Source organism: Hippocampus comes, unplaced genomic scaffold (assembly GCF_001891065.2).
Source record: "Hippocampus comes isolate QL1 unplaced genomic scaffold, H_comes_QL1_v1.1 scaffold82, whole genome shotgun sequence".
NCBI classification, from domain to species: domain Eukaryota; kingdom Metazoa; phylum Chordata; class Actinopteri; order Syngnathiformes; family Syngnathidae; genus Hippocampus; species Hippocampus comes.
This window is the reverse complement of record NW_017805135.1, coordinates 1,327,109-1,353,856: the sequence shown is the minus strand read 5'-3', so window position 1 is coordinate 1,353,856 and position 26,748 is coordinate 1,327,109. Positions and strand designations below refer to the sequence as shown.

The 26,748-nt window shown below is 42.5% G+C and overlaps 2 protein-coding genes and 1 long non-coding RNA gene across 5 annotated transcripts in view; 1 reads left to right on the top strand and 2 right to left on the bottom strand.

Moving 5' to 3' along the window:
• Nucleotides 1-644: 644 nt before the first annotated feature.
• Nucleotides 645-19,007, bottom strand: thsd4 (thrombospondin type 1 domain containing 4). The gene is made up of 17 exons (XM_019866800.1): nt 18,616-19,007; nt 17,801-17,830; nt 17,653-17,719; nt 16,730-16,986; nt 15,560-15,878; nt 14,347-14,449; nt 13,434-13,570; nt 7,102-7,306; nt 5,347-5,522; nt 5,017-5,266; nt 4,784-4,913; nt 4,096-4,300; nt 3,845-4,018; nt 2,246-2,419; nt 1,994-2,173; nt 1,269-1,413; nt 645-1,197 (listed from the first exon to the last, which is right to left on the bottom strand). Exons 2-17 carry the CDS (start codon nt 17,827-17,829, stop codon nt 1,052-1,054), a joined length of 2,697 nt encoding a protein of 898 aa, XP_019722359.1. The 5' UTR covers nt 17,830; nt 18,616-19,007; the 3' UTR covers nt 645-1,051.
• LOC109514019 (uncharacterized) lies at nt 5,882-6,902 on the top strand. Its single transcript, XR_002167917.1, has 2 exons — nt 5,882-6,210; nt 6,263-6,902. It is a non-coding gene; the product is annotated as an uncharacterized LOC109514019 (long non-coding RNA).
• Nucleotides 19,008-19,323: 316 nt separating the features above from the next.
• The window catches only part of lrrc49 (leucine rich repeat containing 49), a 43,001-nt gene continuing 35,576 nt past the window's right edge, over nt 19,324-26,748 (bottom strand). For all 3 annotated transcript variants that reach the window (XM_019866761.1, XM_019866762.1, XM_019866763.1), the window contains exons 13-19: nt 26,585-26,680; nt 23,815-24,043; nt 23,541-23,726; nt 22,620-22,729; nt 21,336-21,489; nt 20,924-20,977; nt 19,324-19,775 (exon numbers count right to left, since the gene is read on the bottom strand). In XM_019866761.1, coding sequence (XP_019722320.1) covers nt 19,620-19,775; nt 20,924-20,977; nt 21,336-21,489; nt 22,620-22,729; nt 23,541-23,726; nt 23,815-24,043; nt 26,585-26,680 — 985 coding nt within the window. In that variant the 3' untranslated portion in view covers nt 19,324-19,619. The remainder of the gene's footprint in view (nt 19,776-20,923; nt 20,978-21,335; nt 21,490-22,619; nt 22,730-23,540; nt 23,727-23,814; nt 24,044-26,584; nt 26,681-26,748) is intronic.

Here is a 26,748-nt window from a genome sequence, read left to right as displayed (position 1 = left end):
CTCAGAACGGAGGGTGGTGTAAGGTTGATGAATAAATTAACTGAGCAATGTAATTGCGCAAATGTGCGAGGTAATCCATGGAGCTGTGACCTTCCACCATAAATTAAACATTAGGATTCGGGTGCAATGGAACAAGCCAATGGGGAAAAAAAATTATATATAATTTTTTTTAACATCATCCTCTCCAGGATGAGATACATAAATAATTTGTGTTCTTGAACAGTCAGTTTAAAAAAACTAAATTAAACAAACTTACATATTTACAGCCAAGCCATGAATACTCATGTTCTGCTGTTCAGTTTAAAGATAGAGAGGCTGCATTTAAGAAAACTGGGAAATTCATACTTTTAATTTCACACATTTTAAAGCGCATCAAAGTCAGAGTTCCAACCAAGTACATAGTACCAATCAATGTAGCCCAACAGACAGCTGTCACACAAAGCTTCATTTCAACTAAATTTACATGTACATAAGGGTGGGATTAGAAAGTAAGATGGCTAGATTGTCAGGCAAACAGTTAAAAAGGTAAGATAGTTTTTTTAAATAGTGAGCTATAGTTAGTTGTTTAAATAAAAAAAAAAAAATAAATGGGGAAAACCAAATTCCCCAGTTTTTTTAAATGCGCCTTTGGCTGTATGGGCTGTATGCAAATTTGTAGGCTACACAGCCTACGAATTTGGATAGCCGTCAAAGGCATAATTTCCTACGCGCCTCGACCACACACCAGTGTCCGAATTCACAATGGAGACGGGCCCTGAGGCTTGCTTCGAAGCACACTTTTGTAGTCTACATTGCTCTGCTTTTCTTCTACGGCGTTCTTCTTCTTGGCTAGGCCTAATTCGCCACAGTTCATGCGGTCCACGCAAGCTACACGAGCAGGAGCCTTCGAAGGACCCAGACCGCAAAAGGTCTTAAAGAACGCACCCGACAAATGTGGACAGAACTTTTGAATAGATTAACAGAGGCCATTTCCTCAACTTGGTGCCATCTGTTGAGTGGATTTTCATTGTTTGCCGCATGCAAATGTTTTTACTTCCTGTCCCGATGAGTGTTAGCTGCGCCCCTTGTGGACCACGGAGTGTCTGTGGGGGTGGCGAGAGCAGGATGCGCAGCAGGTCTTCTTGTAGTAGTCGTAGACGCACAGGCGGGCCTGGACCACCACGTTGCAGTTGAAGTACTCGTCTTTGCAGTGCTGGTCTGCGACGGAAATGTCACAAGTCTCAGGGTCGGAATCAAGCTAAGCAATTGGTGCGGTTTTTCAGACCAACCGATTTGAGATACACAAGGTTCGGGGTTGCAGTCTTCCCGTTCGGCCGGTTTGAGCCGCTCCTCACAGCTGGTGCTGGACTGCATATCTTCGGAAAGACAGCGCACCTCACGCACACGGAATCCTCGCTCGCATGTTTTGGAGCACTACGCGGAGTCGAAAGACACATTTGATAAACCTTTCCATTTACGCTTGAAATATCCACCTTCATGAAACTGCAATACTTCTGCCTGTAAAAATGATATATCAAGTGTTTAAAACTAAGGTTAGGATTTCAAAGTAGGGTTTTGGATAAGGGCTAGGTTTCAAATTAGGGAATTAAACTAAGGTTGTGATTTCAAAGTAGGGTTTAAAATACAGCTCATTTCAAAGGAGGGTTGGAAACTAGGGCTGCGGTTTCAAAGTAGGATTTTAAACTAGGGTTAGGGCTTCAAAGTCCATGTTCGCATGTTTACACACCATGTCACCACCTGGCAAAGTGCCGAATTTCACCCTTTAAAAAGGTCGATTGACTGCTTCCAAATTTGAAGACACCATTGATGCTAACTCGAGAGCACGCCTTGCTTGAACATGTCCCGATGGTCAGATTATTTCATTCTCACTTTCTTCATCTATTTGTTTTACCTTGGTTTGGCTTCTTTGACAAGAAGTTGTTAGTAAATGAGGAAACGATCCAGGTTGTGTATGATGATGCCGCGTGATGGTACGCAAGGGGGCGTCACTCACAGCGCTCCATTCCGTGTAGTACCACTTTGCTCCGCACGCTTTCACGTTGCAGCTCTGCTGGCTAAGCGGTCTTTCCAGCGACGAGCACTCGTACTGGGGCGCCACGGCAACCGTGTCTCGGGACCTCATGAGACACACCACCGCCCGCTCCTGCTTGCCCACACCGCACTCTGCGGAACACTGGCAAACAATCACATGCAACTTTAATGTTGCTTGAAAAGTCACGTGTTCGTCCTCGTTGAGTGTTCATACCTGGCTCCAGGGGCCGGTGAACCACTCAATGGCATTGTCGCAAGGGCCCGTGTCGCACACTTGAGAGTCGGGAGGTCGCTCGCTGCCGCAACCCTCCAGAGGGAGGCTGCTGATGTGATTGGTCAAGCACAAGACATCTCGCGTTCGTACGCCCATCCCGCACTCAGCAGAACACTACAAGAAAAGTCGCTGTCTATTTATATTTCACCATAAACATCACATTTATAGATGCTTCATCTACTCTGCGGGTATATTGGGGTAACTACTAAAGCATATGGGATGTAAAGAATCTGATTTTTTTTTTTTTTCCAGTCATGATTTTTGTGTTTTTGGGAGGGAAACATTTTTTGTGTTGGAAAAAACAAAACAAAAAAATTTCAACATTTATAGATGCTTCATCTACTCTGCGGGTATATTGGGGTAACTACTAAAGCATATGGGATGTAAAGAATCTGATTTTTTTTTTTTTTCCAGTCATGATTTTTGTGTTTTTGGGAGGGAAACATTTTTTGTGTTGGAAAAAACAAAACAAAAAAATTTCAATGAATCAATTATAAAAATGTACTTTCAGAATGATGAAGCAATTTTCACTTAATTGTTATTATTATGACTATTTTTGTTGTATTAAGATGCTTGTGGAGGCTCTCAGTCGTACAGGAAAGTTCCATCGTAGTTGAGAGTCGGGAGGTCGCTCGCTGCCGCAACCCTCCAGAGGGAGGCTGCTGATGTGATTGGTCAAGCACAAGACATCTCGCGTTCGTACGCCCATCCCGCACTCAGCAGAACACTACAAGAAAAGTCGCTATCTATTTATATTTCACCATAAACATCACATTTATAGATGCTTCATCTACTCTGCGGGTATATTAGGGTAACTATGAAAGCATATGGGATGTAAAGAATCCGATTTTTTTTTTCAGTCATGATTTTTGTGTTTTTGGGAGGGAAACATTTTTTGTGTTGGAAAAAACAAAACAAAAGAATTTCAATGTATCAATCATAAAAATGTACTTTCTGAATGATGAAGCAATTTTCACTTAGTAATAAATCAATTTAAGCAATTAAAATCCATTGATTATGAAATCAGTCATTTTTCCACTCAATGGTGGTAAATGGTATCTCGTGGGGATACAAAATTGCGGGAATTTTCAAATTTAACTATCCTCTTACCAGTAATAAATCAATTTAAGCAATTAAAATCCATTGATTATGAAATCAGTCATTTTTCCACTCAATGGTGGTAAATGGTGTCTTGTGGGGAAACTTTCAATGAGAATACATGGGAATGAATCAAGAATGTACAACAATGAAGCTCGGCTCACAATAGGAAGGAAACTTTAATATAGTTGGCCAAGTATTATCCTGAGTCAACCAGATTGCATGCAAGTGCAGCCGAATACAGACAGTATCGACTGTACATGCATTGTGCATTCATCAGTCACACGCACAGATGTTTTCCAGAATGTGGACTTTTCGCAAGGGAAGAGGGGTTCTTTCCATTTCACACTTTACATGGGACATTTGTATTCATTTTAAATGGACCGGGATGAAGGGGATGAGTCAGAGTGAACTAAAATACTGGTTGCATGTGTGTGATACCTTGGTGCCCCAGTCTGTGTAGAACCAGCTCTTGGCGCAGGCGCCCATGTCGCAGTTCTCCACATGGGCCGGCCTCAGGTTCATGTTACACTCCGTGTCGGGGACGTTGTCGCCGATGTTGCTCACGCAGCGGACGTCCCGCCACCTCTGGCCCAGTCCGCATGGCACCGAGCACTGCGGGGACACAAATTGCCACAGTGAATGAAGCATGCAATCAATCATCCTTGCCATGACTGACAGCTGACACTCACGGCACTCCATTCTGAGCGGATGTGCCACTCGCTGCAGATCTTGGTCTGGCAGGTGCCGGAGGTCTCGGGCCGCTGCAGGTGCCCGCAGCGGCTGACGTGCACATTGTGGGTGCGGTTGGCGTAGGTTTGGCGACACAGGATCTGACGCTGTTGCGTGCCCAGACCGCACGTCTTGCTGCACTCCGACCACTCACCGATGTCCCAGCTGACAAAAGGCAAGAATCAATCGCAAACTAGGAATTCTGTTTTACTCAACTACAGAAAAGACCAAGCATTTATTCGGAGGAAGAGCTTCATTTTTTACAGAGTAATTTTATTTTTTGATATTCATTTTTTTCATATTTTTCTTCAAATAATACAGTAAGTGTAGTTTGCATTTTTATTTATATATATATTATATAATATATATAAATTATAGAATAGAAAAATAAATAAATAATAAAATAATAAACAGAAATTGATTCATTCAAATATTATACACTGTTGGTATTCTACAAGATATGTATCATAAATGTTATAAAATATGTACATTTCATGAATATTGTTCACCAAATTAAATACAGATTATATTACAACATACATTTGTTATAATAAATGTGATATTGCATGTACAGTGTAAAAATAAATTTGTCACAATACATACAATGTTTGAAGAAACAAAATACAAATGAAGACACAATTGACTCACAATGCAGGACAGGCTTGCAGGTTGCACGCTTCCTCCTGCGGCACTGGTTTACTGCTGTCATCGCACAAAGCGTCCTGGACCTGGATCTGCTTCAGCCGGTGTATGCAGTGGAAGATGGGATACCTGAAACCTACAAATGGCAATGACCAGCCGGACATGTACATTCAAAACGATACAAAAGGTCCACCCCTGAAAAGACACCATCAAATTCAATATGAAAAGAGTCATCTCACCTTTACCACAGGAGGCGCTGCACTCGCCGGTGCCGGCCATCTTCCAGCCGTATTCCCGTTGGCGGCGTGGCGGCTGGTTGTCGTGACGATGAGGCGGGTACCTCCCCTCGCCGGCCGGGTCGTAGTTCGCCCGCTGGGAATCGTCGTGCCCCACTTGCTGCTCGCTCTGAGGGTCTTGTTTACCTTGCGGTGACTCAGAGGCGACCACGTATTCGTAGTGAACCCCTGGGTTGGGCTGCTGGAAGATCAACTGGGAGAAGGCGAGAATTACCTCCATTAAAATTGTCCAGGAATGGCAATAGCGTATGTGCAATTGCGTTCTCAACTCACATAAATGTCCAGGATCTCATTGGTGGGCCCTTCGGCAAGGAGGGACTCCCCAGCAGTGCTGCTGATCTCATTGGGTCGGCGGTAAGTGAACATAGTGCCCCCGCCCTCATACTTGCCCGGCCGGTCAATAGCCCAGTTGCCATTGACGATGGACCGACCAGAGCGGCTTTGGAGTGCTGCAGGAAACACAGTCATCAATAACTGCATCGTCTCTTACGGGAAAAATGCTTGCCACAATTCATTGGATATATAAATTCAAACCCGAAGCGCAGGTTCAATATTATTTTAGATTTCAATAATATACTGTAAGTGTAGAAATGAGTTGAAAAACTTTAAACTTGAAAACCTCAGAACTGTACATGTAAATTGGCAAATGTGAATTGCACAACGTCTTGAGTAACAATACTCGCCACTGCTATTAGTCCAGGTTAACTATGACAACAAGTGATGTCCGATTACATCACAGTATATACTCTTACTTTTGTGAACAGCACTGATTGAGACTGCTCCTTCTTCTTTTGGAGTAAGTGTCACAAAAATAGCCAAAGAATAAGCCAGATGTGCAGCATTGGGGACTTTAATTCCGAGGAAAACATTGGTCAGATGCTGAATGGCACAACTTCAGAGGTGTGCGTGACTAACTTTGAAAACCTAACGCAATCCTGTTTCACTGGCAGACCTTTTTGGCCACAAGGCTCAGTGGATTAAGGAAAAGAGAACATTAAAAATCCATTAAGAGGGTAACTTTAGACTTGTAAAAGACGGTTTGGATCAAGTGGAAGCACATTAGGACCCAAAAAAAAAGAAACCCTCTGAGGGAATACGTGGGATGTGTTTGTTCATGAAAAATCCATTATAAACCCGGTTGTTCTATATTACTTGAGTGGGAATACATACGTTAGTATATATACATAAGGTTGTTCTATATTACTTGAGTGGGAATACATACGTTTCATAAATTTCACACAGAAGGTTGCAAACTTCATCATCACTAACATATCATTGTTTACTTGAATAAGCCACATGCTGCTTCGCCTCGCTTTTATAATGAGATCACATGTAGTCCAGCCTGCTGTGGTGAACTCCCATGACAGAAACCTTGAACTTTGTAGATTCTGATTCACAAAGAACTTCGAACTTAATTAAAGAAAAAAAAAGAGTGCTTGTGGTTTTATTCAAAGTGTGCACTTTCATCGAGGGAGGGGTCGCGGTGCAGGTTTTAGGGTTTTACCATTAAACTGGGTTCTGGCTCTCATTAAATTACATTCCAATAGCTGCTTGAGAAAATGGTGAACACCGGTTAAAAACATTAAACGGATTATTGGTTTATCAAAGCAAGTAATGGCTCAGCTTGCGAACGTCACATAACCAAACTCAGAAAACAGGTGAGCTGTGATGTCACTTTCAGTGGACAGCAAGTGGCAAAATGACCGCCCCACCAGAGATGGATAAAAACGTGTTTTTTCGTCTGCTTTAATTCATGTTCCGCAAACGCAATCTGAATCCGAAAGTGTTTAGACCAATGGGGCCACTTAGAACATATTACAGAAAAAAAACATGCTGATATTTTTCTTTGGCTTTTTGTGCTATTATTTAGTTTATTTTCAATTAGATAGTAAATATGGTTGCCTTCTTTTCGTATTCGTATGTCAGTTATAAAGACTAAAATGCTACTATTGTTTTTACACTCTACACAAAAAAGTCTGGACTTTTTCTTTGTTGTTGGGATTTTTTTTTTTTTTTTTTAATTCCCACCAAGGTAATTGCGGCTCTTGGCCATCTCCGTGACGTTGATCTTGGTGGCTCCTGGTGGAATCTCAGCGATCTTATGGTAGCCGATCTTGGTCAGAGAGTGGCGGAAGACTCCCGAAACGAGTCGGCAGGTAGCGTTGTCACCGCCGCACACGCCGCACTTGTCCATCACCTTCCCGGAGCCCAGGAAGCCATCACAGCCTGGATTCTGTGAGGTTCACCAAGAGAGGAGTGTTAGACAGCTAGTTCATGTGAAAAAAAAAAAAAAAAGCCCAGCGTTCAAAGCAAATATGGTGAATAGGCAATTAGCTGTTATGCTGCAGACGAATGGAATAAGCTGCCAACAGAACTGAAGTCAGCTCTGTCACAACAGACACTGGAGCTGACGTCATGTCACTGATGGCAGGATACTGTGTCACTGTGTAAAAGTGCACACAGTTGCGGCAATATTCAACGTTTACTGGGTTCGGTGTAAACAAACAAAGGCGGATAATTGCCCAGTCTTGATCTTCTTTCCACAGTTTTGCAGGAGCAAAGGAAGATGAATTTCGTTTCAACTTTTAAGGCTTTGATAAGACAACTTTGCAGGATCTCTGTGTGAAACAAAATGTCAGGACATTGGTGTGTCATCTAATTATCTGATTGCGGGATGCCGCGTCACTTTGTCAAAGCACAAAAACAGTTGAGGCAATCACTGGGTTCTACCTAAAAGACATGTCAGTCCATTTCTATTGAATGTTTCCAATGAGCATATCATCCAACAAATAAAAAGTCCCCCAGTGGAAAAAAGAATAAAAACACAGCAATGAAGAGCTGCTAGTGACATGGCGAGCATTAAACGGCTCAACCGTGTCAGCGTAAAATCCATCACACCTCACACGACACCATCACAGTAGTCAAACGCTCCCCCCATAAAACAAACGCTGACACGAGGTCATCCACGGCCACTCCGACGGCAACAACGCATCTCTATGGAAACGCGGCCTGATTTATGGATCCATAATCAGACTCGTCGATGAAATCTCATTCAACCACGAAAGCAAAAACATGTGAGGCGCCTTACGGGAAGACTCATAAAGTCTGAAAATCATGTTGAAACAGATGCCTCAACTTTTCAACTTTTGTGACCGCGACATGATAGAGTCGTAGCTTAGCAGCTGAAGGATTCGACATTCGAGACATGTATTATCTTGCTCATGGTAAAAAAAATTGTAAAAAGGTCATGCTCGAAGACATCAGAACAAAAACAATGTCAACCTGCAATGGGTCAGAGGAGACAAAGTATCATCTGCATCTTGAGAAGTCAAACTTAAAAAAATTAAATACGATTCTTTTCAAGTTTGGTTCTCCGGTCTGTGCCCTTTGAATCCAAGGGTGTCCCCTATTTCATCTGCAAATTTGTGTGTTTCGTGTTTCAAAGCATGGACGAGACGTGAAGTGCTGCAGCAAGCAGTCTCACCTCACCTCAGATTGCGCAATCCCTCATTAGCTGGGTGGAGGCTCCAATTTTCCAGTCAGGCTAGTGCAATGTATATCGGTGTGTCGCATCTTTAGTCCCGCTGATCATACGAAACTAAAGAGAAAAGCGGGGTGAAGCAAACAGTACTCTTGCCACACTGAAGGGGGCGTACGTTCTTTATGCAAATGCAACTGCCGTTCACTACCTCCAAAATCTTAAAAATATTCTCTAAATGATAAAATAACACCAACGCTGGAGGAATTGCTTCAAACATCAGGTCAGAAAGTAAGCCCGTTTTCACACCGAAAGTGATACCCATCAGGAACAGCTTATTAAAATTCATATTTTGCGCTCCATTTAGTAATTTAATGACTTGCCCCTAATGAATGGGTTAAAATGGCTAATATGTCTATCTAAGCTGCAAATGCAACGCTCATTACGGCCAAATATGTGTGTGAAAAGAATGCTGATATATGCTTTTAATCCGTTTTTAATGTCAGGGTGCCGTGCCATTCTGTTTGGCTTAGAAATGAGTACATCTGAGTCGCTTGCATATCATCGGTTCATGTGGAGTATGTATACCCAAGCTCAATTTCTCTCACAACATGCAAAGCTTCAACATAGTCTTGATATCAATCAAGAAGTAGCACAGAATCAGGTCAATAAGTGAGTTATTTAAAATAGTTTTTCTGTGAATAGAAATGTTTAAAAAATAGTGCTCATTTGAGTGTCGCCGTCTGCCGAGGCTGAATAAAATGTGAGGAAATGGACGCGCTCTCATCCTTCAGCTGCTGGTGCCCATGAGTGAAACATAGCACGACACGGCCACTTTAATGAAGATGTCAGTGAAGCATTCAAAAGCGTCAATGAGAAATGTTTACTTTGTTGGACACAGAATTCAAGCCTGAAAAAAATTATGCTAGATGATAGAGGTTGCTTTGCGAGCAACAAAGAAGACGTCAATAAACTTGTGCTGTTTAAAATAAGTTCAATTACATCGGTAGTATAGATGCTGAACAACTATACTTTAGGTAGATTGAACGCGACAGTAGATTGAAGTGAGTTGAAAAGTATCAGTGAGATAAAAGTAATTGCTTGCCACCGTCTTGTGGCACGGATTGGCAGTTAGAAACCTTTTGGAGGGGGTATCAATTTCTTGGTGATAATGGCTGTAAAAACCTTAAAAAGCTGACACGAGAATGTGACTTTGTACAGAAACCTTTGCTGCGCCTAAAGGTATTGTATTTTTTTTTTCTATTTTCTCTCAGTCTTTTCTGGCTCCTTGCTGCCATCTGAATGCTTTCTCTAGGAAAACCATGGCGAAACCATGTTTCGTTTCAATGCGATTGTTGAAAGCGGCATTGAAGCCCACCTTCATCTGGAAGTGGTTACCAGCGGAGTCGAGTCTGAAAACAAGAGGGTCTTAAAACTAAATCCTGCCGGTATTTTTCCCACACGGTACCTCTTAGTACCATGTGGAAGTTTGATCCAAATATTGATACCAACCGGTATTGATATTCAATATTCATGGAGGAAAAAAAAGGATTTGAATTACTGGAATGGACGATACTGGCTCTGGAATTTACTTGTTAGCATTCATACCAAATATTGCAGTTTCGCAGACGCTTGGGCCTCAGGTGCTTATATACTCTTCAAACAATAATAGCAGAGTTAAGCACTCTGACATTCAGACGAAGGATTACAGCAATCCTATCTCAGCAAACCTAAATTCCACAACCAACCAAGCTTTGTGGTTTATATAGTGTAAAGTCCTTAAAACAAACATATTATACCAGCAGTCATTGTAAGGTTTTTAGTTTAATTAAAATACAAACTATGAAGGACAATATGTATCTTGGTGCAAAACACTTTCCTTCCCAAAACTAGTAGCTTTTATTTCAAGCAGGGGACGATGTTAAAAACACATTAATTTCAATTAAATACAGCAAAAGTGGGGCATTTAATTGCATTTTCAAGACTATTTCAACACTTCAGGCGAAAAGGAAACTTAAAACAAAACATGTAGCTAAGCACGGACACCAGAGCTAACGTTAGCGTGACCTGGATTTGTTCTTACCCTTGTTAGTTAGCATTAGCATTCGGAGTCTGCCACTTGTGTGCCTTAAAGCAACGCGTATTCACCGTGCTTCAAGCAAGTCTAAAAGTTTGCACCAGCTAACTGCAGACAGCGTTCGACTTGAAAATATGAAGCTATTCGCTCTGCTGTGGTGAATCAAGGACTACTAAGTGGAAGAATCTGGAAGCAAAACGAATTTTTTTTTTTTTTTCTTGAACCACTGGACCCATTATTAGGTGTCCCTTTCTTGGAGTTATTGGAAAAAGAAAAAGATTTCAGCACTGGTTCAAGAGTCTTTTTACTGCAGATTTATTTCTTCTGCTTTTAATTTATGTTGTATCTATTGGTTTTATTGATTTGTTTTACCTCTTATTTTAATTGACTGCATTTTTTGAACTCACACATTTTTAAATGAATTCACCGTTTGGTGTTATCTATTTAGTTGTTGTTTTTTTTTTAATGGACTTCATATTTTGGCCTTTGTGTGTTTTACAGTGAAATGAATTCATCCAACTAGTTTTACTTTCCCATCGACATGTACCCTATTGGTTTCAGTCGGATTTATTGGGATGGAACCAGGATACACTGCAAGCAAGTCTTAATAATGAACATTAAGGTAATCTAATTATCAAGGGAAAAAAACGTAAGATGATGCTGTGAAGCCCAAACAGAATAGAGCCACAGAGCAATACTGTACTTTAAGACCTATTTCCGAGCAAGGGGTGAAAGGCGAATTTTTCTATGGACACGCTGTGATCCGAAGAGCTCTTCACACGCACAAACACAAATAAGATCAAATGTTTTCTTGCGAGCGTTGACATAGCATCTGGAAATGCCATAAACGTTCTTTTGAGAATATCCAGCCAACATCGAGGAATGTATAGTGATGACTTGACGGGATGCTGAATCTGGAAGTCAACTTAAATGGAAGGTTGCGTTCAATGTGTATGTGCCGCCCACATGCCGGGATAGCCGGTGATCTTGAAGCAAAATTTTTGCTTGTCATTGTGACAATGACACACTTGCCTCTCAGCATGTGTTGTTGATATAACAATACTGCGACCCCCTTTTACATTGGAGAATACGTTCCACAAAATCTGCAATATACAAAAACCAAAGTTTGGTGTTTTTCTTGAACTATTGTCCTAAAATATTTTTCTCTCATCTTTATTATTGTAATATTTTGATCTAATTTTCACAATATTAAAATCAAAATCTTGATTAACCTGTAGTAGTGTCCTCATACTATTAGTGCATCTCTGAGATTAAGACTTCATTCCAATACGCTCCAACTACAAGTAGCTTCTGATTTACGACCACTGAGTAGGTGGTGGATGGGGGGTCACACTTGCATGAACGACCCCAGGCACTTCACATCATCAGTCAAGCAGAGCTGAGCTAAAATGGCGGTGACATGCTAATTCCAGCTCGTCCTAACAGAGCCACCTCCACTTCTACACCTTCATAACGTCTACGAGAGCAAGACTAGTAAAGACCAAGTTGTGGACCAAACCAGAAAACCTGCACTGGAGCTACTCTGACATCCAGTTAACCCAAGGCAACTGAAACATCACAACGGGTTGGTCTAGTTCTTCCTACCTTCTGACAGGTAATGCAAAAAGCAGGTCCTACCTGAGACCTTGGCTTCCCCTGCACGTGGAGGCACGCCAGGAGCAGCAGGCTCGGCACTAGCAGCATTCTCCCCAAAATCTTACAAAACGCTCGCTCTCAAGCCCCAAAAACGCCACCGACCATCCCTTACGAGCTCTTACTTGTAAAAGAGAGCCGGGAGGAGGTGCAGAGGAGGGGTGAGGGAGATGAGGGTTTGCGGGGGCTTTTTTAGAAGCGAGAGTGAGCGGACGGTTAAAGGGGAATTGGGAGCCCACTGAGGCATTTAGAGAAATATTTGCATGGAAAAACCACGGCCTCGTAACTATGAGGTATTGTGCGTGACTGGATTCTCTTTCTGAGACTGTTTTCAAGTGACTGAGTCACTCCTAACATACAGGATGGATGGATAGATAGATAGATAGATAGATAGATAGATAGATAGATAGATAGATAGATAGATAAACTGGCATGGCTGAGGCGAGGACTCATGTTTGTGTTTTTTTTCCCCCTTTATCATTTTACAGAAATGCATCGCAGTCAATAGGACAAGCACACAGCTGTTCCATTGTTTTCTTGGTTGCATCGTTTGTTGCTAGGCAGACTTCATAGGACTCATGACATTATACAAACATTATGTTTGCTTTTTGCTGTACCTTAATTCTGGATTTATTATACTCTCCCTTTGTCTAGCTACCCTAACAGTTCCTTCAAAGAAAATAATTAAAGTTTAGTGTTGGATTTGAAATGAGCCGAACAGTCGCATTCCAGCAGATGTTTTGAGGTTATCGCCAGTCAATGGGGGATGTTTCCGAGCAGCATGGCTCAAGCAGCTGAGAGGATCAAAAGGCGTGATGAGGGAAAAATGAGAATAAGTGTGAAGATGGTGCAGATGTGAACGCACCACTGTGTATCACAACATTCATGTTGTGAGTTTGCTCCCACGCAACGAAGTGCCGCGCCAAATGTGGCAGGTGTGTTTCAGCCACTTGGATTGAAACACGGTAAACTTCCTATGGACCTCAGCTTCACTCCAAAGGAATCATCTTAAACTATCCTGCCCCCTTGTGGCCACAATCAACACCCCGTCCTGACACCTTCATTTTTGATACAATGTCCAACACTTTTCAAATCAAGACCATTAAAAAAAATAATATAATAATAAAATAAAATAAAGTCAGGTGATCTTACCGTGCACTTTCCTGCTACACACACAGAAGAATTGTTGGGTCCGCATGGCGTGCCATCAATCACCTTGTCAGATAGTCGCACGTAGAACCTAAAGCCGGCAGCTCGACAGTTGAGCTCGCAGTCCTGGTCTCCCGCAACTAAAAAAACATGGAAAATTTACATTTGAAACCTAGTCTGGGCGGCAATTCACGCTCCACAACTATATCTATAGTTTTATATGATAAAAATTCATACTTCCGTACATCGTCTTCATACACGAATGCCAAGCATATTTTCGGCTTGATATTCGGCAACAATCACATAGTTTCAGATTTCCTCTGCAACCTTTCCTCCTCTGCTGTTTTTTGTGCTCACAACACATCACAAATCGAGAAAGGGAAACTCATGCGCAGTTGGGACAGAGACTTAGGAAAATGTTCAAGTCGAATGCTGGAAAATGTTTTATACAGGACTGTCATACCGAAAAAACAAGTATTACTTTGGCGCCATCTAGTGGAATTTTGGTGTTGTTCTTGTGTTTAATTCTTTGATGGCGTAAATGATATGGATGAATTTATTGTTGAAATTATTATTAAAAAAAGAGTAAGATACAGCTGTTAACTCATCATAAATGGACAGAAATGTGTTCTGCACTGTACTGTAACGTGGGTTCATGCTTATGTACACACTAGATAAATGGTTTTGATGATTTATAATCCCCTCCGCTGTAAGTGTGTTGCCAACATCTAAGGCATCTTTTATCAATCACAAACCGCTTTAGGTAGGCAATTATTGGCGCATTTTCACAATTCAGTAGTTCCCAGCCCCTTATTTCTAGCAAATAGTGGGTGTTTCACTACAATTATGATACGTGACTTCCACATGAGCACATTCATGTTGTTTAAATTTTATTTTTACATGCACACCGTGGTACCTTCGCTGAAAGGCTCCCAACCATACAGTCTACCCATGAAAGGCTTCTTGTCGTGTGTGGCACACTGAGCCGCTCTGATGGGTTTGCTGGATGCGGGACAAGCCTAAAAACACATGATAACATCATTCATAATAATAATAATAATAATCATAATAATAATAAAACCGCAGTTTATGGGGTGGCATGAGGTGAAGACATGGTGAAAATGGATTGGAAAACCCACCTTCTGGATGGGATAACGCTAATATTTCTTCTTCACTAGATCATTACTTTAAATACACACACACAGATTTACAAGGACCTGCTGTTTACTTCCAAAGGGGTACGCCAAGGTTATGTATACACGCGGAAAAAAAAAAAAATACTTAATTCATCAAGCAGGAAGAAGGGGAGGCAAAAGTTACTCGTCGATCAGTTTGCTGTTAGAAAGAAGACCCGCCGACTCCTCAATTTAAACAATCGTCAGCTCTGATTTACTTTACGCTCGTGATGTTATGCAGAACCGTAGGGGCGTGTTACATTTCAAAGAGTTCACTGAGTCATTTTAGAGGGGGAAGCTCTGGGAAAAAAACTGCAGGAAGTCAACACTCACTGGTCACATCATTAGGTCACCAGGGTCGCGGAGGGTGCCGGAACCTATCCCGGCCGTCTTCGGGCAGTAGGCGGGGGGACACCCTGAGCTGGTTGCCAACCGCAGGGCACACACAAACGAACAACCATCCGTGCTCACACTCGCACCATGGGACAATTTTGAGTGATCAACCAGCCTGCCATGCAAGTTTTTGGGATGTGGGAGGAAACCGGAGTACCCGGAGAAAACCCACACTAGATCTGAATATTTCAGACCTAAATTCCTTTTTTAAGACCTAAATCTAAAACTTCTGAATGTTGATGAAATGTGGGAAATTTAAACCACAAGACTTTTCAAGTTCATTGTCTATTTTTACAGAGATTCCAGATGACAGTGTAAAATAATGCAATCCAAAACGAACTTATATACATACACTCAACAAGATAAAACATTGATTGAAATGATTATTTTTATCCGTCAGTATTTATTTCAGCACCAATTCAGGCAGGATGGCAAAAAAAAAAAAAAAAAAGAATGTAAACGGTGTAAAATGCTGCTGAATGCTCTAAAATGGGGACAAGGCGCTACATATAATATCGAAGTTAAAACATGATATGAGTTTATTCAGTTGGCCATTGGTACCTCACGCTCGCAGATTCTGTGGCGACTGACTTCTCCCGCACAAGACGAAGCCGGGAGAGGTTGGTAGGGTCGCTCCAGTTGTTGCTGCGGCTCCTGGGATCGGGAACCCTGCCCGCTCGAGGGAAACTCCATCTGGCCCGGCTGGTAGAGGGGCGCCCAGTGGCTCTCCGTGTGAGGTCCGTGGTGGGACCGGAAGCCATCGTGAAGGGGGACAGCGGACCGTCTCTGTCTGTCAGGTTGAAACTGCCGGACACTTCCGGAAGCCTGCGACGGAGCTCTTCCATAGCCGTACCTGCCCGGGACGATGGCACTGATCCTCCTGAAGTCATTTAGGCAAGTGGTCAGCAAGGCCTTCTCTGCTGGCCTAAAAGCTATCCATCAGAAGAACCGACCTCTATTTACAACCTAAGTTCTAATATCTCAGTTCCTAAATGTAGTTTTGGGGTAATATACACCTTCGGGTTGCGGTTCTGCAGCGATAAACTTAAAAAAAAAAGAAACGTCTCTAATTTCGGAGCCAATAAAGTCCCTTGTTTCAACAGGAAGGACTGCAGATCCCAAAGCTGCCAAGCACCGTCTGAGTCCTGGACTGCCTTGAAAGAGGAGCTTTGCAAAGGAAAGAAGAGGGCAAGTGAGGAGGGGGGGGGGGTGGGGGGGGGGGGGGGGGGGGGGTGGTCCGTCCCGCGGCCCAGAGCAACAGCCATACAGAGTCACTTTTGGAGCCGACTGGTCAGCATGAAGCACGGACGTTACTCCCCAAAAGACCAGAGAACACGTAACTGTTATAAGCGATTGGGAAAACAGCTTTTGGCTGTTGGCTGCTTCTTGATGGTCTAGTGCATGCAGAATTTGGCATTTAAGAGGGTGGCCTTGGCTCAGTCAAAGAACTTGGCTCAGAGACCGGGCCAGTTACGTTTATTTAAGACACTTAATTCTCTTTGATGGTTCAAAAAAAAAAAAAAAAAAGACCTAAATTAGATTTGTTGAAGACTCTTAACTGTTTTTGATGTTCACAAAAACACGGATGTTCATTTTGACAAAAGAGTAAATCATCTTTGATTTTAGGTTTCTTGAATACTCACTGTGATGTTGATGAAAACCTAACACATCACACATTGTAAGGTGCAACAAAGTTTTAAATTGTCTTTGATGTTCACAAGACAGGAGTACCTGCGTCCACCAGATGGTCTCCTATTGCCTTCATGACGGCTGCCATCCTGATAGATGGAAACTGAAGGCCTCAAGGCTGAGATGACGAGGCCTGGACGCAGGGGAAGGTAGACCTTCAGACATGGTCTACTCTGCTCCTGCACGCCACCTCCACATGTCAGGGAACAGGCCGACCAGGGCCCCCAGGAACCCCAGGACCCTTGGATTCCTCCACTGTCTGCTTCAGAGACTAGCAGGGGCCCTGCCCTCTGGGGGACCTTATTGAGAACAACAATGAGATTTCCTCAGGTGGACCTTTTTAGTAGCAGAACTCATCAAAATGCCGCTAAAAAAGTGGTGCAGTTCAAGTTTGAAGTCAAGTTTTGGTTGCTTAATTGAAGTCTGTTTGCTTACAGCCCTTCTCAGTTTTGCCTCTGTCTCCCTTTGTTGTTTTAAATATTCAAAGACAAGTTTAGCGTAATTTGATAACAACATCATCTGCAAACATTATGAAAACCGTAGTGTAGGAATTGCAACTTATTTATACAGTTGTGTGATGGTTACGGATGTTAAAAAACAAAACAAAACGTAAAGACGGTGTAGGAATTGCAACTTATTTATACAGTTGTGTGACGGTTACAAATGTAAAAAAAACAAAAACGTAAAGACAGTGACCAGGTGCTCAAGTTCTTCCAGAACCTCCAGTTAGCCCTTGTGTTGATTTCGTGGCAGTTTGTTGACACAATAGCTTCAGCACCTACGTTTTGTTGGGAGCGTTCCTATTAGCTTTCCACACTTGTCGGGAAGCAGGAAAAAGGAGAGTCCTCTCACTCTGAGGCATTTGACGAACAAAGACGTGATTATGATGATACGAGCAGCGCCGAGGTGTGTTTGTGTGTGGATGGCACGTGTTTGGACTTGGGTGCAACCTCGGTCCCGCTCACCTTTCTGTGATGTGCGGCGTGTTGACACCTCACAGCCTCCAAGAGAAGTAAAAACAGTACCACATCCCTACAGAGCGAGCCGGTTGAAGGGATTAGTTCCAGGCAAACAACACAATGCAACAATGGTGCCCCTTTAAGGAAACAGTACCTGACAATCCACGTGTCGACTCCTGGCATTCTTGCTGGATGATGATCACACATGAATGGGAAATGACTAATTAGACGTGCTCAAACATTGAACTTAGTTTCATTCTGAATGTAATCACATCCAAGTGAACATGCGACAAGATCGTACAAGAGCACAACAAAATACAAGCTGATTTGATAGTGCCGCATCCAACATCTTAAATGCGTACAATTTGAATTTAATGTGGAATGTGGATCATCTGGATTAAAATTTGCAGTACAAATTAACACTCTCACAGTACGAACGTGTACAGTATGTAAAATGGATTTTCTATGGAAACCTACTGCCAAAGTCGTCGCTCTCACCAGGTCGTCAGGTAAGTTACCACCTCTCCTCTACATTTAATTGACTGACCATTCCAAAAAAAAAATACAACATAAAACCAGTAGCATTCCATGTTTGGCAACTTTAGAACATGAGTAAACCATGCTACCATAGCAGCCTTAGCTAAAGTCTATTTGTACGCATTACATTTCCTCATTATTTATATTGATTTATATTTTTAAACTACAATAAATACTCTATAACTACATCAAAACGACTATGTGCCTTTGGAAAGAAAAAAAAATCCGGGTGGGAGGTAATAAAGCCAAATAATTGTTATTCATTAATTCAGTTGTCTTCAAGCCGTTTTTTAAAATACGGTTTGAAAAACGACGTGTAATTTAACTGCTCTTTTCTCCACATTTTGCAATGAAGACAGGGAATGGGAAGATCATAATAAACCCAGCGCGTTCAATAATAAACACAACAAAAGATAACAGTTGAAGACTTACCTTGAGTGATCCTGGTACACTTGATCTCCAGTGGACTTCTAAGGCAACATGTTCCAATCCGCAGTCTCCATGAACGCCACTTTCGCGCAGCTGCAAAACACATATTCCACTTTTCCCCCTCGCTTTTCACTTCCACATCCACCTGTCGAATCGTGTGAAACAAACATCCTGGAATTCAAACTCCGAGTCACGTTAAAAAGAGGAGTTCCACAGAACAGCTAAAAGTCATCCCGCCGTGCTCCGGTGCTTGCGACTTTTACGCACAGAAGAAACTGAATGTGAAGGACTTGTTGTGAACCGCACGCGGTTAGGAAAAGTGACTCTTTTGTCCCCCCCTGCTGGAATACAACCATCCGCACCCTTTGAATTCTCTTGTGGATGCTGCAATTGGCAAGCTGAATTCGTGTACTCACTCATCGGCCACTGCAATATGTACACATGACCTCGGTTAGTGACACCAGAGGCACCTCCATCTCAAGACATGCGGAAGAATGTTCGCAGACAAAAACAACAACCAACAATAATAATAGTGATGACAGAAAAAAATTAAAATAAAAATACATGCTGCATTAAAGTTGCTTCAGAAAATGCATGTATAATACACAACATTTATTTGCAATCAAGTGATACAAAAATATTTTTAAAACGTAAAATGTCACCAGGGGTGAACAGCGTTAGGCGTAAAACACAGACAGATACACCAATGAGTGTGTTAATAGAGAATCTTTTAATACAGTACAATAGAGGAATCCGGTGTTTGTAAAACAAAATCTTGATTTGTGACCTTCCATCTTTTATCAGGCAAGACACAAGAGGGATGAACATATATGAGGTTTAAGACACGGCAAAGGTCATTCAAAACAGATTATGGTCATTTCAAAGCTGTCCCAACTACATTCAATCAACAAGTCCTTAAAGTGGTCCACGTGGAGAAGGTGCTTGTGAAAACGTCCAGACATGGGCGCGTGTGTATGTGTGGTGACTGCTCGAGATGCTGTCCTCATTCACTTGGACAGCTTGGCAAGGCTGGCTTGGCGGAAGGCCGCTCGGTCGCTCATCTCCAGCACGCAGTCGCGAACCATTTCTGCGAACATGGCAGGCCACAGGCAGTGCAGGGCCTCGCCCTTCACATTGGTCTCGGATGCCTGGCGCACCAGATCCTGAAGGTAGAGGTCCACAGTGGCGGTGCGCTCCGACGCCTCTGTGGTGCCCTCCTGTGACGCACAATATCATTTTAATTTTCTTAATTTGCTCCTTTCATGAAAATAATAAAGGAGCGTTTTTTTGTATATATACTGCTTGGTTTCAATTAATTGCTGAAAGGGTTAAAGCTCTGCCACATTGAAGCCGCTGATTAGCATTAGCATTAAACTGGTGGACTGAAAGGCTAAGCTATCGTTGTTTTTAAAGCACAAGGCGTAAGTAATTTTCTTGGTTTTATGTTAAATTTGACAGTAAACCTCGACTGGGAATGGCAATAATGAGCTTGAAGCCTCTTTTGAAAAAAAGTTCGCGATTAAATATGAATTACAAACCGGTCAAAGGATGGCGTATCTCAACATATATGCTAACCTGCGGGCTGTCCGTGCTGCCGTCCCGGCTGGGGTAGTTGAACAGCGCTCGGCTAAGGCCTTCACCCACCAGCTTCCCGTTGTCCCGCAGCTCCTCCGGGCTGAGCCCGGCACGCCGGCCGCGCCCCTCCAACAGGAACTGCAGCTGCCGCTTCCTTTACAGGGGTGAAAAATTAGATGGAGAGAAGCCAGGGAGTGAGTAAATTGCCCAGCAAACTGATAAAATACCACCAAATTTTCGAAACCATTTGACGTTAGTGAGGGGTGTGGCTTTGGTCAGAGACTCGATGGGGGAGTGAAGTGAGGCAACATTCAAATCTTGTTTGTAGTTTGAAAACTGCAAACGCCACTTTGAAAATGCATGATGTCTTCTTGCCTTTGTGTGTGTGTGTGTGTATGTGTGTTGTTTTTTTTTTTTTAATGACTCCTCTGTTAGATTGAGAGATGTTTTGAGTGGACATAAGATGCACGGGAACTACAGTCACACATTAAACTGAAAAATTTCTCTGACTACAGTGAGATTGTCTGGACATGCTACATTTTTGCAGTTTAATTACATCGGAGGCTACACTGCTTTTTACAGTTCAACCCAAGTGCACGCTCGAGGACAGAATTAGAGTATGAAAGGGAATAAAGTGGATTGTGTGCATGTGTTTGTGTCACAGTGCCAAGTATCCACCCCGAGCAAGACCGTTGCCTTAACACCGCCGGCTGCCTGGTGCCAGTCTCACACAAACCTGAAGGTAGAGGTCCACAGTGGCGGTGCGCTCCGACGCCTCTGTGGTGCCCTCCTGTGACGCACAATATCATTTTAATTTTCTTAATTTGCTCCTTTCATGAAAATAATAAAGGAGCGTTTTTTTGTATATATACTGCTTGGTTTCAATTAATTGCTGAAAGGGTTAAAGCTCTGCCACATTGAAGCCGCTGATTAGCATTAGCATTAAACTGGTGGACTGAAAGGCTAAGCTATCGTTGTTTTTAAAGCACAAGGCGTAAGTAATTTTCTTGGTTTTATGTTAAATTTGACAGTAAACCTCGACTGGGAATGGCAATAATGAGCTTGAAGCCTCTTTTGAAAAAAAGTTCGCGATTAAATATGAATTACAAACCGGTCAAAGGATGGCGTATCTCAACATATATGCTAACCTGCGGGCTGTCCGTGCTGCCGTCCCGGCTGGGGTAGTTGAACAGCGCTCGGCTAAGGCCTTCACCCACCAGCTTCCCGTTGTCCCGCAGCTCCTCCGGGCTGAGCCCGGCACGCCGGCCGCGCCCCTCCAACAGGAACTGCAGCTGCCGCTTCCTTTACAGGGGTGAAAAATTAGATGGAGAGAAGCCAGGGAGTGAGTAAATTGCCCAGCAAACTGATAAAATACCACCAAATTTTCGAAACCATTTGACGTTAGTGAGGGGTGTGGCTTTGGTCAGAGACTCGATGGGGGAGTGAAGTGAGGCAACATTCAAATCTTGTTTGTAGTTTGAAAACTGCAAACGCCACTTTGAAAATGCATGATGTCTTCTTGCCTTTGTGTGTGTGTGTGTGTATGTGTGTTGTTTTTTTTTTTTTAATGACTCCTCTGTTAGATTGAGAGATGTTTTGAGTGGACATAAGATGCACGGGAACTACAGTCACACATTAAACTGAAAAATTTCTCTGACTACAGTGAGATTGTCTGGACATGCTACATTTTTGCAGTTTAATTACATCGGAGGCTACACTGCTTTTTACAGTTCAACCCAAGTGCACGCTCGAGGACAGAATTAGAGTATGAAAGGGAATAAGGTGGATTGTGTGCATGTGTTTGTGTCACAGTGCCAAGTATCCACCCCGAGCAAGACCGTTGCCTTAACACCGCCGGCTGCCTGGTGCCAGTCTCACACAAATATGCGTATAGAAACGCACGACAGTCAAGCATGCACATGCCCGCTAGGGCTTCCGCGTCCTTTACATACTTGCTGTCAGTGGTGGGAAGTCATGTAGTACTAATCCTACATGTATTTTAGTAGATTTTTCAACAGATGGGTCAAAAATATCCCAAAAAGGGACCAACACTACTTTTTGGGTTTCATTTAACCTTGGAAGTTGGGTCTAATGAAAAACAGACAAACCAACCTGTTTTGTCCAAATACAACCGAGTCTTTTGGCTTTTGTACAAAACAAACAATTTGGGGGTTATTTGGTGGATCATTAATTTTGATCCAACGTTTTGGGTTATATGAGTTGGGTCAATTCTTTTTTGACCCATATTGCATTTTTTTAACCCAAAATGAGTGCAGGTATCTGTTCTATACTTGGGTAGTCATTTTTCTGATGATCTTTTACAACATTTTTTTTTTCAGTACCTCTACTATAGTATGGTGTGAGAAATTTTGCCACCTCTGCTTGCTGTTAAGTAGCGTTTAATGTAGCGATTGTGCAGCCGAATGCCTGACCTGGACTCCTCCAGCAGCAAGAGGAGCCGGCAATGCGGTGTCTCGGTGGCCGCCACATGGCCCAGCGTACCGAAGATGCGCTCGGCAGCAATGACGTCATTCATGGTGACCTGGCGAGGGTTGTGAACAAACACACACATGCACACAGATATACTAATACACCACACAGAAAACATACATGGTGACATCACATCAAGAGGGAAAGCTTTTTGCTAAATGTTCCTTGGACGTACACCTGCCAATGCCAGTGAGATCCAGTACAAAATAAGCAAATGTTTTCATTTATTTGTAAATGAGATGTTTATCAACCCACATGGGACCTACATCCAAACGCAATTAAATCAAATAAAATACAAAATAATTTATTAAAGCAAAAATCACAAAATAATGTCTGCATAAATCTTTTTCTGTATTTGTTCCTTCATTGCTGAGGAACAAAATAAATCATAAAATAATATCTTCAAAATCTTAACCAAAAAAAAAATCCTGCAAAATGTTGTTGACATTTTCCTGTAACACTCTTCTATACAAAGTAAATAATTAAAATAAAATAAAGGTCTTCAGGAAAGGTATTCATGGGGATGACGCTCTTCGAGAGATATGAATGACAAATGGATCATATCAAAATAATCTTAAATGTGATTTGAGAGTGTCAAACAAAACTCTACAAGAACACTAATTCAGGACTGGACAAATTAAATAAAATGCAATTTCATTCAAGTTGCCCCAGGAATAATATGCCCAAATCAAATTCCACTGTTAATAAATAATGAAAGCGAATTTGTGCACCGCTGCCCCCTACCGACAATAAAACAATAAACATAGAGTTCAAAGTCAAATCCTTTTGATTCGGCTCTTGCATTGGATCTCACTAGCACACCGGTGCAAGGGCGTACCAAACATCCCGCCATGCGGACTGACCTCCTGGCTGTTGATTCTCTGCAGGTTAAAGTGGTGGAGGCGGTAGATTACGAAGGAGCGCCACAGGGCGAGGCCCACCACCGGGTTACCCTGCTGGTGGATGGTCAGCTGGTCCAGACGGCGAACCTGAGCCAGTGCAGCTAACTGCGGCAGACGGCTGATGTTGGTTTCCAGGAAAATAAGATGCTACATAAACAAACAAACAAAAAAAAATTCAAACATGTTGCATAGTCAGGGTTGCATAATTCTTCTGCCTGTAATCCTCTGTCCTCACCGCCAGATTGGGAAACTTGACCCTGATCCTGGGCAGCATTGGTACGATGGCGTCAAAATGGATGTAACGGAAGGCGATGACGGTAACGGCGCTGGCCGTCTGTGCCCCCCAGCCTCTCTCCAGCACGTCCAGGGCGCCAAGGCCGAACAAGCGCAGGGTGTCGCCGTCCAGCTCGGCCAGATGATTGTCGGACAGCGACAGGCTCGTCACACTTCCTGCTTCTGTGAGTCTGAAAGGCGGATAAAACATTTCATATAAAGATGAATTTGCGCACATTTATGTTGATTCAACACTGTCAGAGTAACACAACACACACACAAAAAAAGACAAATGTTTCCAGTTTAATCAGTTTCATTCCAGTTTAATCCAGTTTCATCACTGGACAAAAGAAAGAAAAAAAAACAATTAAAAAATAATATAGCATAAATTAAAAATACATATTTTTCTCATAAATATGATCTGTATACTACAACAGTACAAATCTTTGGAAGTGGTACTCGAGCCGCAAAAGGGTTTACCAGTAAATGTTTTCTCAAAAGCACTTCTCGCTGTTCGACAAGCATTTTAGATGTCACAGCAGATGCTACGATGACATCACCTAATTGTCTGTTGGCGAGTGCGCACGGTTGCGGCGATATCCGCCATTGGCTTCTGTGTAAAAGGTATCGGAAGAAAATTGCTGGCGCTTCAGCAGTTCAGTTTGGAAACAGGAAGGTACTTTTCAGAAATGGTGTTTTAAAAAAAAAAATCTATTCTTTCCTGATAGACAACAAAATGGTCTAATACAGCGACTATTTCGGTCCATGTCCTGCCTGTCAACGTACTAACCACATTTTTCTACCCATTACACACTCCCAAATCTCTTAGGCGGAGAACCAAATAAGGTTTCGGAGTATAATCCTTTAATTACAGGACACTAATCCGAGTTTGCGATTTTTGGGAGTATGAGTTTGAGTGGAGAACAGTGGCAAAGAGCCTCCTTTGAAGAAACTCCGTGAATCCGACATGGTGGGGGGGGGGGGTGTTCCCAAAAAATGTCTCATAATTTTGGGGAAAAAAAAAATTGCACGTCTCCTTTAAATTGCAACATTGATTTTATAATGCCTCCATTTAATTTTGCCAAATTATTTTTGGACAAATTCAATAAATCGCGTCGTCGTGAACGGTAATGCATAATGGTAAATGATGTACAAGTGTGGTCTTGCCCGTGTGTCTCTCTACACATTTTTTAAATCATAAGGGGTGCAACAAAAACAAGCTCACACAAAGCAGCCCACCCAATTACACTCGGCAGGAAGTCATAAAAAAGACGATGGGGAAAGTACCACTGGGATCCACCCACTGTTACGAAAACATGCCACTCTTACACTCTGGATGTAAATCAATTACTCCATCATCACTCCACATAAACCCCCAGAAGATTATCTGGCAATTTAAACCCCCCCTAAGAAGTGTACACAGCCCGTCTAGACTTCACTTCTTTATTTCTGTGCATAAGTGCTGTTACAACAACATTACAAAGTGCTATTTGCTATTTAACCACTTCAAAAGTGTCAGATTTAGCTAGTAGGCCACTTCTGCCAGCTTTAGCAGAATCATTTTGCTTTTCTTTGCCTTTTTTTTCTTTTTTTTTGCAGTGGTGCTATTGTGACAAAGACAAATGTGACAATTACCGTAGAAACAGAAATGAAACTTCTTACATGGTCCGAGCTTAGTCTTACAATGCGGCTACGATAATAGAGAAGTATAGAAGATTGAAGAAGAAATGTATTTTCGAAATTCTAACACGCAGTTGAAAATGGAGCGCAAAATTCTATTAAATAGACTTCAGGTCTGACCAGAGGGGACACACACATGGGCGGTCGGACAAACACACACACGCACGCACGCACGCACGCACCGCACACACACACACACACACACACACACACATACACACACACACACACACACACACACGCACACACGCACACACGCACGCAAAGCAGATCCAGATGTCCTCCTGCCTGGATGAGCTGCCGGTAATCTGTTTCTATTCCGGAGGGTGACAAACCATGTGGCGTCTGTGGCGTACTTCCCGGGGATTCCCACGCACGAGGGCAGACGATATGCGATGTCGTGCGAGACATCAACAAACAGGAGACATTTTCGTCCCTTCACAGGTATTGCTGTTTGTTTGCGTTTGCATGCGTGGGAAGAACGGTGTCACCTTTCTCAATACGTAATGAATGACACTCGACCTGAGGGGGAAGATAAAATATAGATGTGGGGGCAATACAATAGAAGTAAAAGGTGACACAAGGGCCAGTTCATAGTGGGGGAGGCAGAGATTTGTCACCATTGCCTATCAGGGCCATTTTTTTTAGTAGTGCCGTGGTTGAAACACTTAATGTACGCCTCCTCTTCACTCATCTTTGCATCACTGCTGATGCAGAGGACTGTTGGGAACAGAACACATGCGACTGTGATTGATGCATGCAATTCAAGCATGCTTCCATAGTTCTAGAATGAAATTTAAAAAATAGGAATTCAAAAAAACATTTAAAAAATTTCAGTTACATATGAATTTAATCAGATTAAGTGGTGGTCCGTTTGGTTCTCCGAACATGCTTTTATATTTGTAAAATAATGATAATAATAAAATAAAACATACGAAAGCAAATTAATTACAAGTTTCAGATTAAATGGGCATCCGGATTTTAGGTGGTCAAGACTTGTCTTCGGGTTGCCCTTTCATATTTCTGGAATTAAATTGTGAAGCTTGCCTTACTTTGGATCTCGAGGGCTGTTTGGACGGCTGTTGGTGCGGAATCGGCTCTCGGGTCCACCAGTCACTCGTTCAGGTCCGAAACCCGGACTGATCCGTCTAACACAGGACATCAGACAGACTTGTTATTTTAGATTAAAGGGAACGAAGGGGTGGGAGGCGGAGGG